This window comes from Eumetopias jubatus, unplaced genomic scaffold (assembly GCF_037043125.1).
Source record: "Eumetopias jubatus isolate StellerSeaLion01/CBP00866 unplaced genomic scaffold, mEumJub1_p1.0 scaffold_6, whole genome shotgun sequence".
Lineage (NCBI taxonomy): Eukaryota > Metazoa > Chordata > Mammalia > Carnivora > Otariidae > Eumetopias > Eumetopias jubatus.
Window position 1 is genome coordinate 104,044,137 of NW_028274812.1, and position 27,807 is coordinate 104,071,943.

Sequence of the window (27,807 nt, forward strand, 5' to 3'; positions counted from 1 at the left end):
GCTGGCATACCTGACTTCCAGACCCATTTTCCATTGGAGCAGGTGGTGCCCTTAAACCAGCCCTCCAGCAGGTACCGATGACCTCAGGCTGGAGAGTCAATCCCCAAGGGGTACTGTTTGCACCTGCTACAAACTCTCCTCACACCTTCACATGCAACGGACGCTTCTTAACCCATCGTGTTATTTCCAGAATGGCCATAAAGTGTGTACTTAGGAAGTTGGTACCCTTAAAGCTGGGGACCACTCAGGCTCCTTGAAACATATTCTGTTATTCAACGTCCAGAGCCAGCTCTTTGTGGAGCCTGTACCGACTGGGGATAAGAATCCCAGATTTCCTTTGACTTGATCTATCTTGGAACTTCCTTGCCCCCGATAGTTTTATCTCCTTAGGAACTGTGAAAGAAAGTGTGTCTAAAGCTACTTCTTTAAAACCTTCTTCTACTAGCTCCTGTCAGTTTGTTAACATAATAATTTTATACGTGAATAGTATATAAAATATGCTTTAGACTTAAAAAGATCTGAGGAAGAGCTTTGGACAACTCTCCTTCTACACACACACACATAAAGCTGGACACACAGAAGGTACTGACTAAACATTTATTGAATTTATAAAGATCTATTTTTAGAATCAGAGGAGAAGGGAAGCAAATGCCGCCAAGTCCTGCTGTAGGAAGGAATCTTTCCTCTAACACATAAGCTCTTAAAGAGTACTATTGTGTCTGATGAAAAGTAAGTATTTGGTTTTAATATAAACGACATGTAGGTTTCATCACATATATTTTATTTTCAGTAGAAATGAGAGTTTCTATAACTTAGTTCTTCATTCATTATCAGTTCATTCATTCGCATTCATTGAGTTCCCACGATGGGCCAGCCAGGCATGCTTCCAGGTGTTAGACCGAACATGGGAAACGCGGGCTGGCCCACGAGGAGCTTACAGTTGATGGGAAAGACAGTCAATTAAACAAGGGATTGAGACTGAAGTGTGATGAGTACTGTCACAGGACACACGAGTTACACTCAGAGCAGGGTAACAGAACCATGTGGGGGCGGGGGGAGGGGAGGGAGGGGGACAGAAAAAACCAGAATGGTCACACGGGAGGCTGGAGGCCGTGGTCCTTGGACACCTGTTCAAAGCAAGGCTGATAAAAACCACCCCCAATCTGCGCTGAGGTCCAGAAAGGAAGGTCTGAGTAGAGAAGGTGCTTCTGTGATCTGGCTGATGTCAGCAGGCAGGCGACTGCCTTGGCTTTTGAGAAAGGATGGAGATGATGCTGAAGGTCAAGAAGATCACGCCGGCCGTGCCTCCGATCAGCAGGCCCAGGATGCTGCCGTGTACCTGCATGGCCTGACAACGCTCCCCCGTGTAGAAGAAAGCATGACTGGAGACACACCTGGGGGGCAGGACAGAGGAGGGGTATGGGAGTCACCCGAGCCTCCAGTGCTTTGTAGCTACCAGCACCGATAGCCACAGGGGCAGGGGGCCCCGACTGAGGGGCCCACATGCCTGGCCCCATTCCAAGGGCTTTATAAATGAGTCAGTTCAATCTCCTAACAGCCCCAGGAGTGGGTGGTTATTACCATTCTCATATCCTCATTTTGCAATCCTTTATTTATATCCAGAGAGGTTAAATCACGGGCTCAAGGTCACACGGTTAGTCAGTGTTTCACACTTGCAGTCTAATCCCTGGAGGCCCGTCTCCAGACCAGGTGCCCTTGGCCCCATCCCACGCAAGGCTCAGGAAGGAAGGTTTGGGGCATTTAAAGAATGTGTGGCCCACGCGGGTTCAGACTGTAAGTTATGAGGGAAATTCTCCAGATAGAGTCTGACCCCAAGCATTAGCTGGAGCTCGAGAACTTCCAGATGGTATCCATTACAATGTTGCTGTAAGGTGAGGATCCTGCCAGCTATCTCCCAGGCCGCCCCCAAATCTGCGAGATCATGAGCACACTGCCTACTGCCGTGTTTGGGACACAGTCACACAGGGGCCGCCACACCTCGGGTTTGCTTGTTTGTGTTTTAATGTCATCTGGTGGGGAGATCAACTAATCTCAGACCCAAGGCATGGAGGGTGATGTTTCCTCGCTTCTAGGGTAGCAATTCCAGGCTTCATTTCAAACAACATTCTCATCGAAAAGTCTAACCACAAAGCCGAATGTCACAGTCAGAAGTCACGGACTCTTTTTACTCATTCTGGAACTATTTTACCTTCCTCATCACTAGCCTAGACATTGGTTTCTTAAAAATCAGTGTGTAATAGGGGCACTTGGGCGGCTCAGTCAGTTGAGCATCTGTCTTCGGTCCTGGGATCGAGTCCTGCATCAGGCTCCCTGCTCAGCAGGGAGTCTGCCTCTCCCTCTCCCTCTGGTTCTCCCCCTGCTTGTGCATGTGCTTTCTCTCTCTCTCTCTCTCTCTTTTTCTGTCAAATAAATAAATACAATCTTTAGAAAAAATCAGTGCATAATAGCAAATTTGTTCAATTTTTCCCTGGCCTAGTCCCCTCCAAATACAGTTTAATGATATTCTCAAGTATTCCCTTAGAGAAGTTTATCCCACAAGCTGCAGGTTTGTGGAAGAGGGATGCTTTGGTTGAGCAGAGGGTGATACACAAGTGGGAATCACTGGTCTTCCTTACTCTGAGGGTGAGGCTAGTTGGGGCACATATGGAAATCTGGCATCCAAGGCCCCATCAGCTGAGAGGTGCAGACCAATGGCTGTGGAGCCCTCAAGAAACAAGGAGGCCATTCTCAGATGAAAGGAACCAGCACTCTTTGGAAAAGTGCTTTATTCCAGGGCTGGGATGGGGAAAGTAAAAGATAAGCCGGGAATATCCTGTGGTGCCAGAAAGTAAGACTGTGTTCACCCACAGTGAGTGGGTGCTGAAAGGGTACAGGAGCCAATCTGGGAGAGCTCCCAAAGGCCAAGGCCGGGACGCCCTGAGCTACAAGTGCGAGACTGACATTATGCAACTATGGCCCAGAGAAGAAAGTAAACGTTTATGTGCCCTTCATGATATAAATAAAGACATGCATGAATCCATGAATCGGGAGGAGTGGACCATTATTCTTTACATGAGAATTTCACTTACTGAACACGGAAGGAGTGGGGGAGATGGAAAATCACCACTGGAATATTTCAGGGTGACTGTGGCACCAGGTCCACCAATGGATGATGACATTAGTGGGTGAGGATTTGAGAAAAAGCAGGATGCCTGCATGGTCTCTGAATGTCTCTCCCAAGACATGTATTAACTGCAGAGTGAGGAATGGACACCCCGTGGCCCGGTGATCAAGGTTACTATTACCAGTCTTAACTCCTCGGACATCACGTGTCCCTTGAATGACCCACCAAGAGAGGCATACCTCATCTTTGCTCTTCTTGCCAAAAATGTACGATCTCAATATAACCATGAGAAAACATGAGACACACCCAAATGGAGGAACAGTTTACAAAATAACTGAGCAGGACTCTTCAAAAGTGTCAACGTAGTGAAAGAGGGGGGAAGACTGAGGGGTTGTCCCAGCGTGAAGGAGGCTAAGGAGACGTGAAAACTGAGTATAAGGAAGGGCCCTGAATTAGATCCTGGAACAAAAAAAGGACATTGGTGAAAAGACTGGAGAGACCTAAATGAGGTCTGTAGTTTAGCGAATGCTATTGTTAATTGCATTTAGTTGCATTAATGTTCATTTCTTGGCTTTGCTAATTGTGCTATGGTTGTGTAAGATGTTAACATTCGGGAATGAGAAGCTCTGCAGTATTTTTGCAAATGTACCTGTAAATCTAAAATCATTTCAACATAAAAGCTTAAAAAAGAAGAAAAAAAGTGGAGATCGAAAAGGACTCAGAAGAAATGTAGGTCTTTTGAGCCAAGCAGGCTAGTCGCTACCTCTGCCATTATTCTGCCAAATGAAACTGATGCTTCTGTCATCACATATAGCCTTTTATGAAATATTTTATGCAAACAACAAACATTATAAAAAGAAATATTAAATCTAGCAAACTGCGCAGACAGGCAAACGTGGATGCAAGTCTCAGCTCCGGTATTTGCCGTCGGGGAAACGTTAGACAAATTATTTAGCCTCTCTAAGCTTCAACTTCCTTATGCACCAAATGGGAAGAGGGAGGGTCCTTATGTCACAGGGTGGCTGTCAGGAATAATTTAGATCATGCATGTATACTGCTCAGGAGAGCACATGATACATAGTAAGCAGTCAAAAACTATCAGATATTCTTATTACTATTATTGAAAACATAACTATAATCATAGTACAACAGAACAAATAGACGATAGAAATAAAAATTAATAATTAAAAATACCATTGGCAGTCAGTAAAGATTTAAGCTTGGTCCCCCGTCTCACTGAGGCAGGTCATGCAGTTCCTGGGCTAACAGCTCTGCAACATTTGTGAGCGCTGCAGTGGAGTTCAAAATCCCAACACCGTTCAAGATGTTGTTGACCACATCCCAGAGGTGGGCAAGGGATGAAAGTCAAGAGTTGGGAGATTTGGGGCCCCACTGCCCTAGCAGGACCCCAGCTATGTCTTGACAGCATAAGCCAGCTGATTCAGAGCAAAGCTTTGTGGAATCAAGGACAGCCGTGTCCAGGTGACCCTCTGAAGTAGTCATCACCCTAACCTGAGAGCGATGTCTTTTACCAGGTTAAGCAAATGTTTAGCTCACCCCTGCTGACCTGCCCCTTGCCTCCCCCCAGCCACAGAACCTACCTGCAGCTTGCCATCCCCTTCACGTTCACACAGATGCCTTCATTTTGGCAAGGATTCGGGTCACATGGATCTCTGAAGTACTGTGGCCAGTTGTGGTCTTCCAGAGGGCCTGTGTTCTCCACTGACCGCTTCTGTCGGCTGGGCTGCCCCTGGTCCAGGCTGCTGGGGAGCACTTTCTCTAACAAGACCTTTCCTGAACCTTCTTCTGAGGCCTGCTGCTCCTGGTCCTGGAGAACAAGGCCTTGGGGAATCAGCCTTGTGTCTTGAATGGGAACTTCAGTGTGGTTAAGGTAGGTGATATCTTGAGGAAATAGACAAAGGGCAGGGAGAAGATCTGCAGTTAACATCTGACTACAATTAACTTCCACTTCTGGAGAAAGTTCCCTGGTGGACTCCACGTTTAGTGACGTGGGAAGGTGGTTTGAATCCAGCTGCTTCTCATGCTAGCTATTTTTATTTTCAAAGTAATCCAATCACATTTTTATTTATTATAACTTGAAAAAAGAAGCACAAATCTAGCATGGATAGACTGATCAAAACTAAACTGAAGTTAGCAAACAGTCATGTCTGATAAATTATCAAAAAAGATGACACCAAAGTTTTAGTTTCTCCCAAGACCCAGTTAAAATAAAGATGTGAGTCCTTGAGCAATAGCTCTCCTAGAGCATATCTTTTTTTTTTTTTTTTTTTTTAGCCTGGTCCTCAAAAAAAAAAAAAAAATCCCATCCTCCATGAGATGCTCAAAAATCAATGCAAAATCAGTAGAAACCCCAGAGCATAGGATTAGTTATTCAGGAAGATCTACAAACATACCTTCAAAGTCCACAAAAAGTATAAGGTCGTCATTTTTAAGGAAACTCTTCCTTCTTAGCATCTGGTGGGAGATGACACTACTCCAGCCCCAGTCAAGGCTTCTAAAACAATCACAGTCCTTATCATAGGATCCCACGATGGATGGCCTGTCCCAGATGATGGAGTCATTTATTGCTGCAAAGTTATAGGTAACATAACATCACATTACCTCTCTATACTTCACTCTCCAACCGGTCTTTAATGAGTATATAGAGCTTTGTTAGAAAAAAAATATGTTGGAAAAAATCAGATTATTTATGCTTTCTAGGAGAATTAAAACTCAGAATTGGGAAGGGGGAGGGGCAGGAACCAGGGCTCTGAATGATCAAATTGTCCATTACTGAGTCACTTCCTCAGTGAAGATGAAGGGACAGTGAGAACCTCTTCTTTTAAGACTTAAGGCTTTTCATGTGAAAAATAAAAAAGTTTGCCCATTTCTTTTTAATACGAGTTTATTTCATTAACATACTGACAGCCACTGATATTTTAGGAGTCAGCGAGTTAGTTCTGCACAGAGGCTAGCAAATTCTGAGTATTTGATAAATGTATCTGTCTTCTCATTTAGACTGTGTTCAATGAAGCAGGAACTGCCTGGCTGGCTTATATTCTAGGTACCTGACACTGAGTTTGGCACAGTGAAAGCCCTTAATAAATGCTGGATAAGTGAATTTGGAAAAGAGAAGGGAGAAAAGATGACATTGAAAATGTGACTTAATATTCCAACATGACCATGTTCCTGATTTACCCAAGGAGGAAATGTGAGAGGAAGATTAATCTTCCCTATACAGATGGGAATCACATCCACCGGCCCTTTCGGGGTGAGCAGCAGATTTTAGAGCACCTACCTGAAGATGTCTGGGACTTGGAGGTAGTGAACACCATGCTTGAGGACATTCTATTCCTGGCATCAGGTTCCTGGTCAAGGATGGTCATTACCACCTGTCTGTTTTCCACTGGCCACTCCAGGATAGCATCATTCTCCCCACTGCACAGGTGAAAAGCAAGTCCCAAGTAGCCAGAGCTACTGGAGTTGAATCTGCCATTAGGGTATAAGGTCAACCCAAAACCATATCCCTCTGAGTTGTAGAATCGAGGGCTCAGGAGCCTCTTCCCTGGAACTGTGTTCTGAAGGACCTGGGAGAAATTCCGTATGGTCCAAACCCCTGTGGGGCATGGGGTTTCCGTCAGAGTGATATCATCCAGGTAAATTCCCCCATTTGAGTTCTGGGGGTCACCTTTTGTGCCCTGGAACATGTAGCGAAATTTCTTTTCTTCTCTGAGTGTCACATGGGCAATTTTCCAATTTTGGTCCAAATCTCCTGAGGACAGAGAAGAAGGTTGGTGACAACTGTGGCCAACATTTATTAAGCATGACCTATGAGCCTGGTAGCACGCCAAGTGCTTTAAAGATTTTATTTATTTATTTATTTATTTATTTATTTATTTATTTAAGAGAGAAAGAGAGAGAGAGCGGGAGAAGAAGCAGAGGGAGAAGGACAAGCACCCTCTGTGTTGAGTAAGACCTTGAGATCATGCCCTGGGCTGAAATCAAGAGTTGGACGCTTAACTGACTGAACCACCCAGGTGCCCTGCATGCCAACTGCTTTATATGAATTATTTAATTTAACCCTCACAATATGCCTATGAGATAGGTACTGATTTAAACTGGTTAAGGAACTTTTCCAAAGTCACATACCTACTGAGGGAAAATAGCTATGAAAGATATACTATGATTTATTTTAATATCCATATTCAAATCTTAATCAGAATTTGTTTTCCGTTATTATTCAATTCCATAGGTTCTGTGTTTACCCCAGGTTTCATGGTATAAATGCACCCCATCCCCTAATGTTTGCACTGAATACCCAAGTAATAAGCTGAACCATAAAAGTAGTCATTTTGTAAGCTCAAAGTCAAATAATGGCGATTTCATATGGTCCAACCTATGACTTGATGCCAGAAAGATATATGGTATGCTCTTGAGTGAATGTTCACATACAAGACTAGTTGGATCTCCCCTACGCAATACTGACTCACACACTAACATCCAATATTTTCTCTTCATATTATCTGAAGTCCCAACAAGTAGGGAATCCATCCTTTTAAAACAAAACAAAACAAAACAAATAATACAAAAAGGGTTACCACTACCCAGATATTCACATTCTAGTGAAAATTAGGTCTACTTATTTTTTTTCCCCAGACCCAGCTGGAAGTGAGAATTTTGACTAAAGAGCTGAGATAAGAAGTTGAGAAGGCTGTTCTCAAACATGGGGTCCAGTGCTTCACAGCATAAGAAACCAAAAAGGAGCTTGAGGGTCTAGAGAAGGAAACCTCCAGGCCAGAGCAACTCATAATTCCCTAGAGATCTGCCCCTACTTTGATATTCTGACAGGGTGTATCTTAGCACTGGGCTCAGAAAGGAAAAGAAAAATGCTACATTCAAGGTGGGGATCCTGTTGGCTAAAATGAATTCAAACAGATGAGTGTTACTGAAGTTTAGTCTGAAATGCAATTGGCCAGAGGGCTTCAGAAGTATTTTTCCTCTTTCTGTGTGTTATAACCAGAAATCTACATACAGAGTTCCACTCCAAAAAACAGAACATTGTTAGACCTGTCCCTCGAAGTTAGAGAGACTGACTGAGAACAAAGGGAGATCAAGGCACTCTTCAGTGGTGGGAGAGCAGAGCACAGGCCATGTGGTTAGGTTACCTACACACAGGGGAGAAGGGTGGGGAGGGCACATCGACCACATCTATAACCTACGAACTGATGTAAGTACCATCTCCTGGGGACGGGACTGCAGTCACGTGGAGGACACATGGATCTGAGATGTAATGGGTGTCAGGATGTCTGGAATAGGGACAGACACACAAGATTTTTACTAATTTACTCAACAGGGTTAAACCATCTTCATATGGATTGTCACCTTGAGATTGAAATGTGGGAACATGGTACTGGAAGGAAGACCCGCAGGTCCATTACCATGTAGGCAGAGACTCATCTGTAAAGTCTTTAAGAATGCTTCCTTTCCATGCTTCCACAGAGCTTCTGAATAAATAATAGCACTAAGATTGTTTGAGACATAAATCTCATCCTTGTTCATTCAGATTCGTCATCTATAAGGGGATCCTAGCTTCAGTAAAAGCAGAATGTGTGCGTATATACACATAACTGTATGCAAGAATTTTGCATTTAAGATTGCACATAAACATTTTGTGTATCTATATATCTATATTATATATCTATATGTATAAATATAGATATATATATGGAGAGAGGAAGACATATTTTGTATGTAAGTATTTTGGTTAAAAAATACATTTTGCCAAAGTGAAGAGCTATTCAAAACAAGCCATAAATGACTCTTAATGAGAGAAAAAAACTGAGGGTTGATGGAGGGAGGTGGGGGGGAGGGGCTAGATGGGCGGCACTTGTGATGAGCCCTGGGTGTTGTATGTAAGAGATGAATCACTGAATTCTATTCCAGAAACCAATACTGCACTGCATGGTAACTAACAAAATTTAAATTAAAATAAATAAATAAATAAAATAAAAACCTAGAAAAAATATAAATAAATAAAATTTCCATATATTTAAAATAAAAAAACAGTTATAACTATCTTAAGTTGAATACCACACAAACATTAAATGATATTCAACTAATATTTTAGAAAATCTTTGTTGACAAGGCAATATCAGAATGAGCTACTTTAAAAATCCACTCATAGGATGTTTCTACAAAACTCTGAACAGAGACACACTTTGAATTCAGTGGAACTCAAAGCATAGCAGTGGAAGGAAATAAGTTAAGCATGAGAAGGTTGTTTGGTTGACTCTCTCCTTATGAGGATGACATTTTCAGATTTATGCAGAAGTGAGCCATAATAGATCCCATCAATACTATTGAGACTCTAATTCATTTTCTCATTAAATATGTACAATCCTCTGTGGTGAGCGCTGTGAATTGTGCAAGACTGTTGAATCACAGATCTGTACCTCTGAAACAAATAATGCAATATATGTTAAGAAAAAAAAAGAAGATGAAGATAGCAGGAGGGGAAGAATGAAGAGGAGTAAGTCGGAGGGGGAGACGAACCATGAGAGACAACGGACTCTGAAAAACAAACTGAGGGTTCTAGAGGGGAGGGGGGTGGGGGGATGGGTTATCCTGGTGATGGGTATTAAAGAGGGCACATTCTGCGTGGAGCACTGGGTGTTATGCACAAACAATGAATCATGGAACACTACATCAAAAGCTAATGATGTAATGCATGGTGATTAACATAACAATAAAAAAATTAAAAAAATATGTACAATCCTTGGTAACATAGCAAATTCCCAACTCTTAGAGGGCACCTAGCTGTCCTCCTGTTACAGAACCTGGACTGGATCGCCCAGTGGAAGAACCAGGCGGCACTTGGAGATCTTGGAGGATAGGAGATTTATTTAACACCGGCGGGCTCAGAGGAGAGTGGTCTCCAAAGGTCTGAGCCCTGAGCACAAACAAAGGGGGTAATTTATACACTCCTACTTCCACATACTTGGCACTTTTGGTGCGTGCGCGAAGCGGGGCAGGGAGAAGAACCCGGAAGAGCCCCAGGGCAAGGACTGGGACTCTCTCCCTGGCTCGGTCGGCCATCTTAGGGCACAGATTTCCCTTATCAATCCTTCCATTTGATAAAGATGCTCTGTACCTTTCAGCCAGGAAAGGGAATCCCTCCAAACCATTATCTGTAGCATTCCTAGGTAGCCCATGGAGGCCTGGGTAGAGGTGATTCAGACCCCTGTTCTAAGGAGTGACCTCTAAGGAAGCCTTCATGCTTCAAGAGCAGCAGGTTCTCCTAGAAGTACTCAAATGATACTTCCTCTATCAAGACTCGTCTTAATTGAGAAATTCTTTGTTGAATGGAAAAAGAGGAATGTGTGTCTCTCCTTTTCTGGTTGTGAATGAACCATCACCACCACAAAAGAATGTAAAAACTTAGCTTTATAACCCTGATCTCGACCTACACCTAAATTACCCTCAAATCCAAGTACCTCCCTTAGTATTTTAAGGTTTTCATGCTGACCCTCTTATAGAAATACATAAAATAACCCTTAAGAATATGTAAATGATGATAATGAAGTTAATATATATACACGTCCTAATTACCTCCAACTTCACAAGTAGGCTTCATGTTAGTTCAGTGTATTAAATAATGGTACTATATTTTGGCTAATTGAATATAATAAAAAATAAATAAGTAAATAAATAAACGTATTCATTCAGTTTTTTGAAACAGGTGCAGAAACGCTTGTCAACTACCAAACCTCTAGCAGCACCAGCTCCCACTTCCCTTTTATTTCCAGCTCTACCCCCAAATCACCCATTTTCTCTGCCCCGGCTGTCTCCAGAGCTGTAGTGAAACTTGGATTTCTATGTTCTGATTGCCTCGTACACAGGTGTATTTCAGCTTCACCTAAATTCTCGATGTGGTTTCTGATTTCTGAGGGCTTAAAATATTCACGGAGGGGTTAAAATGTACCAGACGTTATGCTGGGCTCTTGGAGGGGGGGTGGAGGAAAAGGGAGGAAGAAGAGGGAGAGGAGGAGGAAGGGAGCAAAGGAAGGGGAAAAGGAAGGAGAAGACGGAGCAAGATCGCAGACTTAAGCCAAAATCAGGCCCTGCACGAGTGTCTCTAGGTACCTTGGAAGGTCTGCACCTTGACCAGCTGGTCAACGTTGCCGGTGCCGTCATCCCTCTTGACCCAGATGACCAGTCGATCTGAAGGGCTTCCTGTCATTTTATAGAAAAACTGCAGGCACTGCTGCTTCCTCTTTGGGTAGAGAATCCGAGACTCCAGCAGGGCTGCCTCTTCTGCCATCCCCGAGCTGGTGCTGAAGTGCATTAAGTAGCCGGCACCTGTGGGGAGAGCAGCCCAATGACCCATCTCCACCGGTCCATACCCTGGGGTGCCCCATGCTCCCACAAAGTTACCGAGGCAACAAAAACCAGAACTCTTCCAGGGAAAATGAAAAGAAGGTGGTGTGTCTTCTTTCTCCATGGACAGACTCCTTGGCGAAAGCCCTAGCTCTCCACTGCCTTTGTCCCCAAGTTCGTGAAATGTATTCCTCTGACTTAAGGAGACACGGGCTTCAAGCAAAGTTAGATGAAATTTAGTGTCCTTGAGATGAATACTATTCCTCATTGGCTTTCTTGTTTAGAGACGCATTCCAAGGAAAAGAGCTCATCTCCTGGTTGTAGAACAGACTATGGGATTCCAATGTTTAGGGACTGGAATTTAAATGTTCACAATGATAAGGGTTCAGTCTCATCTGTTCCTAGCCTGTAATTGGATGTATTATCAGTGGCAAAGAATCATCTTTACTGTGTCATAAGAAGGGGCATTCAAGGGGAGCCTGGGTGGCTCAGTTGTTAAGCATCTGCCTTCGGCTCAGGTCATGATCCCAGGGTCCTGGGATTGAGCCCCACATCGGGCTACCTGCTCAGCCAGAAGGGAGCCTGCTTCTCCCTCTCCCACTCCCCCTGCTTGTGTTCCCTCTCTCGCTGTCTCTCTCTCTGTCAAATAAGTAAAATCTAAAAAGAAAGGAAGAAGAAAGAAAAAGAAAGAAAAGAAAGAAAGAAAGAAAGAAAGAAAGAAAGAAAGAAAGAAAGAAAGAAAGAAAGAAAGAAAGAAAGAAAGAAAGAAAGAAAGAAAGAAAGAAAGAAAGAAAGAAAGAAAGAAAGAAAGAAAGAAAGAAAGAAAGAAAGAAAAAGAAAGGAAGAAAGACCACTGAAAAAGAGGGTGAAAAATGTCTGGGTTTGTAACCAAGCTGAGGTTTGCTCAACTCCTCTATCTCAGAACTCTTTCCCCCCAAATTAGCAGGCAGCTAAAGGAATATGTCATTTGGAAAATCGGCACATCACAATGAAGCACAAAGAACAATTCTCACATATAAAGAAGTCCTTTAAACTGTCCTCCAGATTTCAACTTCTTACCAAATTATCCACTCAAAATATCACACAAAGTAAAAATGAAGTGAACATCTAGTGCAGTTCTAGGTACATTGGCAATATGGCTTTCTGCTTCATCCTGCCTCATATGTGGGGCACTGTACCTTCCATGATGGCAGCAAGCATAGTGTTTGAATAGGCTTTCTACAAAGCTTTAAAAATATCTAATGGCTTTAATATTATATCAGGAAAATGATATTTTCTTGCATGTTATTCTCAGTACTTGAACTTACTAGCTTGAGCTCTCAGCATTGTGAATTACTGAGTGCTTGGGTTAAATAAAACAAAAGCTCACATGGCTATGGTCCTTGCTGAGGAATTCAACCCAGGTGTCCTCACGGGTAGGAAATGAAAGTATAGTAACCCAGGCCTGGGAGTCAGGAGACCTGAATCTTTGTGCTCTTTGAGTCTAAACATCTACCTCAACACCACTCGTGCTCTCTAGGAGAGGGAAAGCACCACCATTAAATGTCTCCTGTGGGAGGGAGACGAACCATGAGAGATGATGGACTCTGGAAAACAAACTGAGGGTTCTAGAGGGGAGGGGGTGGGGGGATGGGTTAGCCTGGTGATGGGTATTAAAGAGGGCACGTTCTGCGTGGAGCACTGGGTGTTATGCACAAACAATGAATCATGGAACACTACATCAAAAACTAATGATGTAATGTATGGTGATTAACATAACAATAAAAATTTAAAGGAAAAAAAAAATGTCTCCTGTGGAAGAAGCATAATGGCTGCTCAAGTTAACCTGGGAAAAATTTTCTAGATATTTCTTCTGGGGTATGGTCCTTTCCTTTCCTATTAAGGTGCTAGAGCGCTGTTCTAACATGTTTCCCTCCTAAGAGAGTCATCTTCTGTTCAGCTGGAAATTGTATAGTAGCCTAGCAGCAAGCCCACAGGAGAGATTGGATGAGATACTATAATGGAGGTCTAGAGGGAACTTCAGACTTAGATCACCCTTTGGACACTTGAGATTATGTGTTTGATAATATGATGGGTGACAGACTTTCACCTTTTGCCAAGGCCAGAGGAAGAGCTGCAATCGTTTGTCACCTCTGACCCCAGTGGCCTGACATCTGGGTGACAAGCTGGGTCCCTTCTATGAAGGAAATCCAACCAATTCACACAGGCAGGGACTGAGGGACTTTGTAACAGTCTACTCTTTAAAAACTGATGATAATCTATAGGGTTGAGATTATTCCTGAGACAAGCACAACATAAAAGGATGCTAAAATAGAAATAAAAAAGTAAATGGAACCTCTAGACAGAAAGGGAAGATGGGAAAGAAATGGAGAGGGAGGTTGCTGGTCTGCAGCTAGAGAATCTCCATGCTTAGCTCCTTCCATCCTCACTGGTAAGTATCAACATCTTGGACCAGTCAGAGAAGCTTACAAAAGTAAAGACTTAAAAAAGGACACCGACAAAAACAGCTATCTGTGGTTAGAATTAGCAAGTGGTGGAGCCAGATTTCAAATACAGGTCTGTCTGATTTTATAGCTTTTTCACTATGCAAACCACACATAAGAACTATCTGAAGCCATGCCATTCAATATGGTGCTACCCAACATACATGACTACTAAGCACCTGCATGGTAGCCAGTCCAAACTGAGATGTGCTATAATGGTAAACTATACACCAGCTTTCAAATACCAAGTATAAAAAGTGTGCAGTAGTGGTAGTGATTAATAACTTTACTATTAATTACATGTCAAAATGCTAACATTTTGAATATATTGGGTTAAATAAAATGTATTGCTGAAAAGAATTTCTCTTGTTTCTTTTTTATGTGGCTCCTAGAAAATTTCACATTACGTATGTGGCTTGCCTTACGGTTCTTTTGGAGGGCACCGCTCTAGAGACATTACCTTTATTTACAAACTCATGTCTCGTGTCTTATCAACTATATGTCTGTCTTAGTTTTGTCATCACTTAAATGCATCTTTCTTTTGCATGCCCAGAACCTGCATACTTTTTACTGAGTTAATAATTAAGATATGAGAAGTGTTCTTTGTGCTTGTTTGGCTTTCCAGTGTTTGATAACTAACTTTACAATTGAGGCAAAACCTGCAGGCTGCCATTCCCTAATTGAACCTGGTGAGGTGAACACTGAGGTGTGCTTACTTTCTGCCTTCACTCACCCGTGCATCGTCCCACCAACGTGTGATCCACTTGTCCAGACTGAGTGCTGTCCTCATGGACCCAGTCAGCATCATCCCTGGTACCCTGAATTATCCCACAGATGTTTGCCTTCTCAAAATCACAGTGGTCCAAAAGTGTGTGAGTTGTGGCTGCAAATGATATTTTTGTCCCCTGGTTAAAAATTTAAGTCATCTTATTTCATATACCTAATGTCTTAAGCTAAAAAAGACCTCATTGTTTAGATAGAGCACATTTTCTTGACTTTTCTCTAATTCAAATCCTGCTGCCACCCATTACATCTTAGAACATCCAACATAGATGCAGCCCCACCCACCTCACAGAGTCAAATGATGAAAAGGTGCTACAAATGTCCACCAAGGACCCCTTTAGGTCGAGAAGGAGGTGTCTAGTAGATCTTTGTAGTTAGTAGGTCTTCTGTACATACATACTGAACAGAATTTAAAAATATGTCCCTGAAGACTAATAGGGTCATTTTAGAAAACATCCCGTCCCTGAGCACTAGATGACTCTGGAACAACTAACCTGGGTAAAGAACTTTGCAGGATAAAAGACACTTTTCCTATCCTGAGCTTTACATAAGGATGCACCCTTCAAAAGGAAGCTGAAGAAGTTGGACGATTACAGCTCCTTACATCATCGGTCCAATACTTTTACTTCGTAAAACACAACCACCTAATTAATTTTCATAACCATTCTGTAACAATTTTTGTTACTCTGGAGATAAACTAAGGTTCTGTGGTTTGTCTGGTTTCCTTAACTAGAACAGGACGGAATAGTGCAGGGAAATGTAGGGGAAACTGAAGGGCTGGGGAAAACCCTGTTGAGGTTTGTTTACCTACTTCTCAGACCCAGCAGTACTCACTGCAATTGTACATTCGGTTCAGCCTCTCCAAATCAGTGGCACTGAAATCCAGACGCTGCCCAATGATGGTGTTAAACGCAGGGATCTTGGCCGTGATGGTAGGAGCACTGTCATTCTTGTTAAATGAGAAAGGCTCATAGTGCATCAAAGACTCATAGTCATAGGGCGTGTTGAGGTCTGTGATGAAAGTGTCGTCGTAGGTGTTGAAGTTGTGTTCGAAACCTATCAGAGAGAGAATCCACAGGTCCCATTCAGTTATACGGTTTCCTCCATCCTGTCCTTTCTGACTAGATACTTAAGCAGAGACCCAGAGACCAAGAGAAAAGAAAAGAAAAGAAAAAGAATGAATAGCTGATTTAAATATATATACATAGTTAACATGTTTTGTAATTAGCATGATGTACATAAAATTAACACATATTATTAATTAATAGTAACAAATAATATTATGATATTAATTATATAACAGTATATACACTTCTAAAAATTAAAAATACATTTAAAAATAAATATAAAAAGACATGCTATAATTAATAGATAAATTTTACCTACAAATTATTAAATATATGTATATGTTTAAATCAAAGATTTGTTTTACAAATAAATGAATAAATAAATAAATGTGTGTGTATGTATATGTATAAGCTTTTAAGGAAAACAAGATAAAATATCAAAGTGGAGGTAGGTATTCCAAATGGCAGGAAAAGGAATTTTTGAATTCAGGAAAACATTCAGGATTGATACATCTTGCTAATAGGCAAGTACCTCATCCACCAAAAGCTGTACCTGTCCAGGTCTTCCATGGGTTAGAAAAAGGAAATCCAAGGGGCAGAGGGAAAGGTAAACAGCTGCCAGGAAAGGGGTAACTTGTCAATCAAGACTCACACCTCTTTTCAGCAATAGCCTCATGGAGAGAAAAATAGAATAGGAAGAAGAAAATCGACTTTCCTTTCAAAATAGAAAAAGAAAATATTTTGATGAGATTAGTACAAGATAATATGTGCTGCAATGCGGAATGCTGAAATGAGAAACCAAACAGATGTTTTTTTAATCCACTAGCCATCCGGAATTTACTGTTTCAGTTGCGATAATGAGAAGTTCACAGATTTTTAATTTCCTTCTTAGGGAGTGACAGGAAAACTGGATGAGAATGCCCATGACTCCCCGATCATGACTTCCCATCTTCATGTTCTTCTCCTTTTCTAGCTTCCCATCCATTTGTTTTTAACAATTAGAGAGAAGAACATGTAACCACCTTGTGAAGACATCAACGCAGGTGCATTTAGGATTGAAGATGAGCCACACTACGTGGGCCAGTAGGTGTTGGAGGGAGTCTCTAAATGCTTTTGGAAAAGCCAAAGAATCCTGTTGATCAAAACTTTGTTTTAACTGTAAAATGAGAATACCAATGCTTCATCTTCCCAAATCACGGGATTTCATGGAGACTGAACTTGAAAGGGATCAAAGCATTTTCAAAGGTGGCACAGGACTGTTTAAATAAATGACCCAAACAGGGAAGGTAAAAGTAACTCCTTCCAGAGCATTTGGTCCTAGGTTGTCCTATCCTAAGGGTAGAACAATAAAGCACACCCGGCCAGTGTGAAGACTAGGGCTTGGCCTGGGCTCTCCTGGTGACTCCTGATGATATCTTAAGAACAGCACATTCAAATTCACTGGATAGGTTTTCCCTAACTTTCACTAAAATCATCAGGTTAGAATAGATCATTTTATTCTTTATTATTCAGGGATTTTTATCAGAAGGCTTTACCAAATACAAGTTTTGAATAATTTTTAAAAATTTTATGCGATGCATTTTTGCTGCACCTACTGTCTACATACTGGGAGCTGTGCTCATTGGTGGTGGCCCCTGGCAGAGAATAGGACAGTCAAGGTCCTGCATTCAGGGAACTCGAAGCTGAGAGCCTTGAAGAGGAAGTGATATTCTAAACCAGAGGCCAAATCTTTTGTGTAAAGAGTCAGATAGAAAATATTTTTGATTTTGCAAGTCATGTGGTCTCTCACAATACTCAACTCTGTCACTGTAACACAAAAGCAGCCATAGAAAATATGCAAATAAATGGGCATGGCCGTGTTCCCATGAAACTTTATTTACAAATGCAAGTGAATATGCCCCACAGGCTGTAGTTTGCAAACTCCTGCTAGACCCAGAAATTGAGGTCTTTCCTTGGTTAAAGAGAACAGATCCAGAAAACAGAATTCTGCCTTAAGAGATGGGGATATATTTGGGGAGAGAACTATATTGCCAGTGCTGTATCTTCTTAGGTTGCAGGGTAAGCTTGTCATCAATTGAACACAAGGTGCAATAAATGTTATAAGTTATCCTGAGCAATAATACTGCCTTTGCTTACCATCTTATTGATTTGACATCTCATTTGAGAACAGTTCTCCAGTGATAGTGGGCAATTTAGATATATGGAATTATACCTGATGAAAATATAGGTAGGAGATAAGCAACATATGTTGAGTAACTCATGCTCAACCAAGAACTGAGCAAGTCTGAAAATTACCTGGGCAAAAGCGTTGACTCCCTCTGAGAAAGGGAATCTCATTTGGCTGAAAATCATTTTAAAAGCACTAATCATTGTGTTCTTCAAGACTTAAACATGTGAATGTTCTCTATATCCTTATTTAGTGCTCAGCAGAACCAAGTTTATGTACAGGAAGGTAAGAAATCCAAGTCTCTAGGCAAATACAGACAAAGTCTAATAGTGCCCTGAGTCTTGCAAACAGAGATTAGGTCCTTTGACCAATGACCCCATTCTCCTTCCCCTCCTACACAGACCCAATTACATCCAGGAGACAAATACATTAAATTTGATCTGCTATTTTATGTCTGGGTGAATACTTGCTAATACTTTTCTAGATTGGACTGGGAGGCAAAGAAGACTATTACTTGGCGTCTAGCTCAGTCGTTGGGTGGTAGGATAGGTGGAAGTGTGTGTGTGAGGGGGGTTCAATCCTGGTTGTGTTAGGTTTTTACAAACCACATAGTTTTCCTCCTTTCCCCACCACTTCACATTCATAGACATATCAGAATATGAGGTAGTGGGAGGGACCCAGATCGAGAAACCCCTTAGATGACTTTGATATGATTACCCATCCCTAACTCTACCTCATGTGAGAACCATTGATCCACCATACTTCAAAATGAGCTAGTTCTGGCAGAAGTCTTTTGGGGATTGGTATTTAATTTTAACGTATGACAAGATCTTATAATTCCCTAAAAGTAAAATTATTATAGATGCACTGCCATATATGAACCCATATATGAAATTGGAATCTAAATAAAGCAGATAATTCCAAGGCAATTATTTGCTTCGTGAAAGCCATATATGGTAATAGTTAAGGCATTTTAATACATTAAGGTTTTATTCATCTATTGCTGTCAAAAATAATGTTTTTCTACTTCCTGATCTAATTCCTAATTAAAAACTAGGTGTCTTCAGAAATATAGTATTGACTTTTTAACTGTTCAATATAAGTGTTTTACTCTCCCCCCCAAATAATTAAATAAAATCTTAAAAAAAGGGGGGGGATGGGAGTGCCTAGGTGGCTCAGTTGGTTAAATGTCTCCCTTCAGCTCAAGTCATAATCTCAGGGTCCCGGGATCAGCCGCAAGGCCCTGGGCTCCCTACTCAGAAGTGGGGAGCCTGCTTCTCCCTCTGCCCCTCCCCCTGCTCTTGCTCTCTCTCTAATAAATAAATAAAATCTTTCAAAAAGAAGTGTTTTAGTATACTCAAAAGCACTCTACTTAGTTGTCTCAAGCAACTAGGAAAGGTGGTGTCCAAGGAAGTCTAAAGAAACTAAAGAACATAGAAATTGTTAGAATAGCATACCTGCATAACAACAAGTGAAATAAGACTGTGTTATCCTTCTGCATACATTTGCTTGAGGCAGAAGGAGAGAGGTACTTAGAAACGAAGAAGGAGGAAGACAGTGGGAAGAAAGGCCAGTCAGTAAATTTTTATTACCTAGAACTCAGACTATCAGCCAGAATTAACACAACTGGAGCAACAATTTCAGATGAAATAATTCATTTTTGTTGTTGTTTTATTTTGTTTTTAAACACCTATCATTGATTTGGTAAAGCACCAAAAATGTTGTTGAGTATATATTAGGGTCATCATATGTTCAACTAAACTTCAAGCAGACTCCTAGACCTACATGTGATCTCACAACCAGAAAAATGACTATGACATCCTCAGAGGATGTCAGTTGACTGTGGCAGGAAAATAGATAGCATTTTAGATAGATTTTCAACAAGAATACTGAAACAAAGCAAAAGCTTCTGATTAACTTTCAGTTAACATTGAGTTAGCCAACATATTCTGTTCCCTAAGCCCCTTTTCTGGGGTCAGTTTTGATCAGATGAGCACAGCCCACAGCAAAGGCCAACAAATCATACTCATTTCCTATTCTGTGTTCCCAGCTGAAGCTTCTGTCCACACACAGATGTGGCCCGGACATCCCAGTTTGGTCCCAGCAAGTGATAAAGATAACAGCAAATCCTACCCAAGTACCTTGGGTTTCTACACACCTGGAAGAATTTCATCCCACCAGATGTTCACATAGTCATCTCGGTCAGTTCTTGACTGCTCATGGTAAAATCCCAAAGCATGGAGGATCTCATGTTCAATGATGGCCTTATAGTCACATCCCAGGCCAATAGAAAGGTTCTGTCCCACGTGTTGATCGCCAACCTGAGACCAGCACCTTTAAAGAAGAGAAGAAGGAAATTTTCTCCTGAAGAACTCTCAAGTGGCTGTAATTCACAGGGTTCCAGAACACAAATTTGAAGGAAGTTAGGTTTGATTAAAAAAAGAAATTATCAATAGCATTCTCATAAGCTAATAGTTCAAAATAGGAGACTGGTTAAATGAGCAACATTTCCTGGAGGGAATAACAAGCAGGCTTTAGAACTGGTGGTCCATTATTGAAGTAATAATACACTCAGAGGTAAATCAATCCTAAGAATGCACCAAGTAGAAAGACATAAAAATTAGCACTCTTTCTCACCTTCACAAACCCAAAGGGCATTCCACAGAATAACACTATTGCTTTTGTACCACAATATTAAGTTGTCTCTGGGTGGTGGCTATGGTTGATTTAAATTTTCTCCTTTATACGGAAACAAATTTCCACAATTCCTATAATGAGCAGGTGTCAGTTTTATAATCGTGAAAAAGAACCTTATTAAAGAAGTAAGTCCATTTCTTTGGCTGTCAGCCGATGCGCAGCATTACGAAAGCACAGAACTGGCTGCCTACCATTTCTGAAGCGCTCCAGGTGAGAAGGACCTATAACTTCCCACAGAAAACAGTGGACTCAGGAACTGCTGGCCGATTATCCAAATTCCTCATGGTGCAGCCTCTTGCCCCCTTTATTTCCCAACTCTTTTTTGTCTTTCTTCATAAATCCAGCCTTCCACCTCTAGTAAGCAAATCCAGAGCTTTCCACGAATTGTTTCCTTATCTGCTTTAAGGTGGGGAAGAAAATCTATACTCTAATCAGTGCTCAGCAGAATCAGAGATTTGCTCATACTTTTAAATGTGACTGATGGATTCCAAGTTCTTTGGTGATAATCACATTGTCTTACCTACCATTCCCCCCCCCCATGGATTGCTAATATCATATGCCTTCAAATGCTCATGGATTTGATTTATAGTCAAAGGCCCATCTTAATTATCTTCTAATAATATTTTAAGGCATAATTTACATACCATGAAATTCACCAATTTTAAGACTACAATCAGTGATCTTTTGTAACTTCACTGAGCTATGCAAACATCACCATGATCAATTTGCCTCTCTGACAGTGGCATTTCATTACCAAATTGGTTGACTGTGAAATATCCAAAATCCAGAGGAGCACTTACTATTTCTCTCTCTTTTTTTTAATCCCTACTCCAATGGAAACGTGTAAGTTGCAAAAATGCCACAACTCTGCAGCTCTGAATCTTTTCCCTTGTCTTTCTAAAAGAGCCCAGTTAATGTCCTGCTTCAGCGGGACCAGAGCCCTGAAGGGTTTGGGGCACTTTACTGCAGTTTATTTCTCCAGACCATCTTCTTTCCTCCCCTTTCTCTTCCCCTTACTTAAATGTAGGAGAGACACCTCCTGGCCAAAGGCAGTAAGAATCTGCCAGACTCAGGTTTTGCAGCCAATGGTCCTCAAAGCTGACCTACCCCTTCATCAAGTACTTGGGGATTGATGAGCAACTCTATGCCAGCAAATTAGATAACCTGGAAGAAATGGGTGCATTCCTAGAGATGTATCAACTACCAAAATTGAACCAGGAAGAAATAGAAAACCTGAATAGACCTAAAACCACTAAGGAAATTGAAGCAGTCTTCAAAAATCTCCCAACAAACAAAAGCCCAGGGACAGATGGCTTCCCAGGGGAATTCTATCAGACATTTAAAGAAGAATTAATACTTATTCTCCTGAAACTCTTCCAAAAAATAGAAATGGAAGGAAAACTTCCAAACTCATTTTATGAGGCCAGCATTACCTTGATCCCAAAACCAGACAAAGACCCCATCAAAAAGGAGAAACAGACCAATATCCTTGATGAACCTGGATGCAAAAATTCTCACCAAAATACTAGCCAATAGGATCCAACAGTACATTAAAAGGATTATTCACCACGACCAAGTGGGATTTATCCCTGGGCTGCAAGGCTGGTTCAACATCCACAAATCAATCAACGTGATACAATACATTAACAAAAGAAAGAACAAGAATCATATGATCCTCTCAATAGATGCAGAAAAAGCATTTGACAAAGTACAGCATCCTTTCTTGATCAAAACTCTTCAGAGTATAGGGATAGAGGGTACATACCTCAATATCATAAAAGCCATCTATGAAAAACCGACAGCGAATATCATTCTCAATGGGGAAAGGCTGAGAGCTTTTCCCCTAAGGTCAGGAACGCGACAGGGATGTCCACTCTCACCACTGCTATTCAACGTAGTATTAGAAGTCCTAGCCACAGCAATCAGACAACAAAAAGAAATCAAAGGCATCCAAATCGGCAAAGAGGAAGTCAAACTCTCACTCTTTGCAAATGATATGATACTGTATGTGGAAAACCCAAAAGACTCCACCCCAAAACTGCTAGAACTCATACAGGAATTCAGTAAAGTAGCAGGATATAATATCAATGCACAGAAATCAGTGGCATTCCTATACACCAACAACAAGACAGAAGAGAGACAAATCAAGGAGTCGATCCCATTTACAATTGCACCCAAAACCATTAGATACCTAGGAATAAATTTATCAGAAGAGGCAAAGGATCTGTACTCAGAAAACTATAAAATACTCATGAAAGAAATTGAAGAAGACACAAAGAAATGGAAAAACGTTCCATGCTCATGGATTGGGAGAACCAACATTGTGAAGATGTCAATGCTACCTAGAGCTATCTACACATTCAATGCAATCCCCATCAAAATACCATCAACTTTTTTCAAAGAAATGGAACAAATAATCCTAAAATTTGTATGGAACCAGAAGAGACCCAGAATAGCCAGAGGAATACTGAAAAAGAAAAGCAAAGCTGGCGGCATCACAATTCCGGACTTCCAGCTCTATTACAAAGCTGTCATCATCAAGACAGTATGGTACTGGCACAAAAACAGACACATAGATCAATGGAACAGAATCGAGAGCCCAGAAATGGACCCTCAACTCTATGGTCAACTTATCTTTGACAAAGCAGGAAAGAATGTCCAATGGAAAAAAGACAGTCTCTTCCACAAATGGTGTTGGGAAAATTGGACAGCCACATGCAGAAGAATGAAACTGGACCATTTCCCTACACCACACACAAAAATAGACTCCAAATGGTTGAAAGACCTAAACGTGAGACAGGAGTCCATCAAAATCCTAAAGGAGAACACAGGCAGCAACCTCTTCGACCTCAGCCACAGCAACTTCTTCCTAGAAACATCGCCAAAGGCAAGGGAAGCCGGGGCAAAAATGAACTATTGGGATTTCATCAAGATAAAAAGCTTTTGCACAGCAAAAGAAACAGTCCACAAAACCAAAATATTTGCAAATGATATATCAGATAAAGGGCTAGTATCCAAAATCTATAAAGAACTTATCAAACTCAACACCCAAAGAACAAATAATCCAATCAAGAAATGGGCAGAAGACATGAACAGACATTTTTCCAAAGAAGACATCCAAATGGCCAACAGGCACATGAAAAAGTGCTCAACATCGCTCGGCATCAGGGAAATCCAAATCAAAACCTCAATGAGATACCACCTCACACCCGTCAGAATGGCTAAAATTAACAAGTCAGGGAACGACAGATGTTGGTGGGGATGTGGAGAAAGGGGAACCCTCCTACACTGTTGGTGGGAATGCAAGCTGGTGCAACCACTCTGGAAAACAGTATGGACGTTCCTCAAACAGTTGAAATTAGAGCTACCATTCGATCCAGCAATTGTACTACTGGGTATTTACCCCAAAGATACAAATGTAGGGACCCGAAGGGGTACGTGCACCCCAATGTTTATAGCAGCAATGTCCACAATAGCCAAACTGTGGAAAGAGCCAAGATGTCCATCGACAGATGAATGGATAAAGAAGAAGTGGTATATATACACAATGGATTATTACGCAGCCATCAAAAGGAATGAGATCTTGCCATTTGCAACGACGTGGATGGAACTGGAGGGTGTTATGCTGAGTGAAATAAGTCAATCAGAGAAAGACATGTATCATATGACCTCACTGATATGAGGAATTCTTAATCTCAGGAAACAAACTGAGTGTTACTGGAGTGGTTGGGGGTGGGAGGGATGGGGTGGCTGGGTGATAGACACTGGGGAGGGTATGTGTTACGGTGAGCACTGTGAATTGTGCAAGACTGTTGAATCACAGATATGTACTTCTGAAACAAATAACGCAACATATTTTAAGAAAAAAGAAAAAGAAGATAACAGGAGAGGAAGAATGAAGGGGAGTAAGTCAGAGGGGGAGAGGAACCATGAGAGATGATGGACTCTGAAAAACAAACTGAGGGTTCTAGAGGGGAGGAGGGTAGGGGGATGGGTTAGCCTGGTGATGGGTATTAAAGAGGGCACATTCTGCGTGGAGCACTGGGTGTTATGAACAAACAATGAATCATGGAACACTACATCAAAAACTAATGATGTAATATATGGTGATTAACATAACAATAAGAAAATTAAAAAAAAAAGAAAAAAAAAGTACTTGGGGATTGAGTTACAAACTGAAAAGAAGCCCCGAGAATTTTACTAGGAAAAAGAGAACTTTGGGAAAGTGATCACATTAGCTTCGTTTTATTTTTAAGAAAAAAAAAGGAGAGAAAAGGTGGTAGCTAAAAATGGAAATAAAAAGGTTAAGAAAATGAACTTTTTTTCCTGAAATCCTCAATAAATAATTAAAGGCTTTGGTACTTTCTTGAAGCACAAATGTTGCCAAGGGACAAGATGAAAAGGTCAAAAACAGAGAACCTCTTAAATCTGTGTTCTTGGCGAGGCCCGGGGTATACTTTACATGTTTTTCCTTCACGTAAAAAGAAACTGTGCAAATGCTACTGGTTATCGCCACTTCTGTGATCCACAAGAATCTCAGGACATGTCCAGAAACACATTCACTATCTTACTACTAAAGTGGTTCTTCTGGCAATATTCCCAAGCTGGGTGAATAAAGTTACCACTCACCAGTGAATGAATCAAAAATCATAGAGACATCCTTGATTCCTCTTTCTTCTGAACCCCTCACATCAACTTGACAACCAGCTTTTGAGAAGTCTCCCTGTTTTCATAGTTCTAAAATCTATTCCCTCTTCTTCATTTCAACTGCCTCTTCTTTACTGTGGGTCCCTTATTCTTTCTGTCCTAGACAATTGGGACAATTCTTTCATTGGTCTGCTGCCACCAGTCTTGCCCACACATCAATTCTTCATCCACTGTTGCTAGAGTAATCTTTCTAAAACGGAAAACTGAACATATAATGAATCATGCCCTAAATGGTGGATTCCCTCACACGTGGTTTATCTATTACCAGGCTCCTGTTTATCATCCTGGCTTCATGGCTCACCACTCTGCCCCTTACATGCGAAGCTTCAGACACTCAGAACTGAATGAATTCTCCAAGTAAGCCAGATTCATGTTTATGTTTGCTTTTTCCTTCTCTCTCTCTCTTCCTCTTTCTCTTCCTTCTTCTTCCTTCCCCTTTCTCTCTTGCTCTCCCTCTCTTCCCACCCCCATTTTGTCCTTCCCTCTCCTCTGCCTCTGTGTCCTCTTATGGCCCATGGCACTCCCCTTAGCATATATAACTATTTACTTGTTTTTTCTCCACCACCCCCAACTGCCAACTGTAAACCTTGTGAGATCTAAGACCGTGTCTCAGGCTTCTTTGTATCTAGAGACTGGCACACTTCCTGACACATAGTAGGTGTACATAAATTTCATTTTTAATAAAAAGTCTGAGCCAAGAAAGCAACTACTCAAGTAAGAAAGGTACTTTACTTGTATCTAAGTGGTCATCACAATTTTACTTTTTTTACTGCTGTTTTTTGCATTTTTTTTTCCTTAGGAAGCTAAATCGTGTGCTAACTTCCTTCCTCATCTCTGCTATCCATCCATGACGAACAAAAACACCGACAGAACTAGATAACGAAATCCAGGCAACACCTAGAGGCAGTGTGGGGAACTGCAGTGGGAGGAAATGTGTCCAGGTGGGCCCTAAAGACACACACACATGCAGTCACAGCAGATGGTCGCTTTGCTTCCCAACCTCATCTAGCCCAGGTTGGTTGACATAAATACCATTGAAAAAAAGAGCTTATTTCTTGATATACCCTTTATTTCTCCTAGGAAATAAATAACAAAAAACTACATCTAGAACTTTTCAAAGAGGTCCAGCCAACAAAGCGCCATAATTTAAACCCGTGCCATAAAAAAGGGTGTATAATTTATACTTTAATACACCTGATTTAAAAAATAAAGCACTGTAATTTAAAACATGACCTAAACCCAGGAAAAAATTGAAATAAATCTCCTGGGGCGCATAAGTATCCAAACAACTCGTTCTCCAACTAGATCATTAAAAATGTTACAGACTTTAAACTCACAGAGAAAGATTTGATTTTGCTTTTAGTGTCTTTCCAGTTTCTTCTTTTGAAAGATATGTATCACTTTTATAAACAAAAGGGTGCATGATTACACACTCTGTAAAATTTCATCCTTACCCATCAAACTTCTGAAATATGATATATGAGCTTTCTCCTTCATAGGGCTTGAAATCCACACAGGACTTGAGGCGGAACATTTCAAAGGCATAAAGAATGGCTCCTTTGGCATTCAGCCCTGCAGAAATCAGTAAAAATATCAATGAGCATTACTTAGATCTTAGATAATATACATAACATAGTTGGAGAAAATCTTGCCCCCACATGAAATCCACAGAGGTCCATGATATATTTTTTGGTAGTAAGCAGATTCCTTGGAAACTAAAACTGTAAAAGTAGTCGTGTATATAAACATTAAGTGTAAACTTTAAATCCATAATGTAACTATACCTATGAAATAAGAATACACTCATGTGTGTGTAGCTGAACAAAATTATAAACTAACTTCCTCATTTCCTCCCTTCCTCTTCCTTATTCAAGTGGAGATCCTGAGTGCACTGCCTCGGGAGAGTCACGCTGCAGAGCAAAAGACAGAAGTGACTGCAAGCCATTTCTGTCTTCTGTGTGAATAAAGTACCTGGAAAGAAGCAGCGAGAATGGTGTTTGCACCAGTCTAAGAAAATACCCCCTCTTGTTGGAGGAAGAGAGCAGAGTTTAGAGAGGTTTAGGGGTTCTGAAAGCATAAGGAGCACATATGATGTTTACCCTGCTTCCCTGCAAGACCCCTGGAGAGATGGCAAGACTACACAGGGAGCACTGGAAACAACCTTGGAAAAGATTTTTATACCTCAAACTTGGACCCAAAGCAGCAGAAGCCTAATGGACCCGAAGAGGCCAGAACGGTAGATGCTTAGTAACCTATAGGTTAGGACCAGTGACAAATGTCTTTACTTTCGCCTAACGTGCACACTCCCTGGCATTGCATGAGACAAGCATATGGTGGGGAGGAAAGATACTCTAGAGGAACAGAGATTACATTTTACTTAGTATGTGTTCTGTTTTTTTTCCT

General features: G+C 41.2%; 1 protein-coding gene across 1 annotated transcript in view; it reads right to left on the minus strand.

Moving 5' to 3' along the window:
• Nucleotides 1–1,225: 1,225 nt before the first annotated feature.
• The window catches only part of MEP1A (meprin A subunit alpha), a 39,214-nt gene continuing 12,632 nt past the window's right edge, over nucleotides 1,226–27,807 (minus strand). Inside the window, exons 6-14 of the mRNA XM_028097844.1 lie at nucleotides 26,859–26,976; nucleotides 20,159–20,334; nucleotides 15,601–15,822; nucleotides 14,717–14,866; nucleotides 11,267–11,482; nucleotides 6,423–6,896; nucleotides 5,539–5,712; nucleotides 4,726–5,026; nucleotides 1,226–1,394 (exon numbers count right to left, since the gene is read on the minus strand). Coding sequence (XP_027953645.1) covers nucleotides 1,226–1,394; nucleotides 4,726–5,026; nucleotides 5,539–5,712; nucleotides 6,423–6,896; nucleotides 11,267–11,482; nucleotides 14,717–14,866; nucleotides 15,601–15,822; nucleotides 20,159–20,334; nucleotides 26,859–26,976 — 2,000 coding nt within the window. The remainder of the gene's footprint in view (nucleotides 1,395–4,725; nucleotides 5,027–5,538; nucleotides 5,713–6,422; nucleotides 6,897–11,266; nucleotides 11,483–14,716; nucleotides 14,867–15,600; nucleotides 15,823–20,158; nucleotides 20,335–26,858; nucleotides 26,977–27,807) is intronic.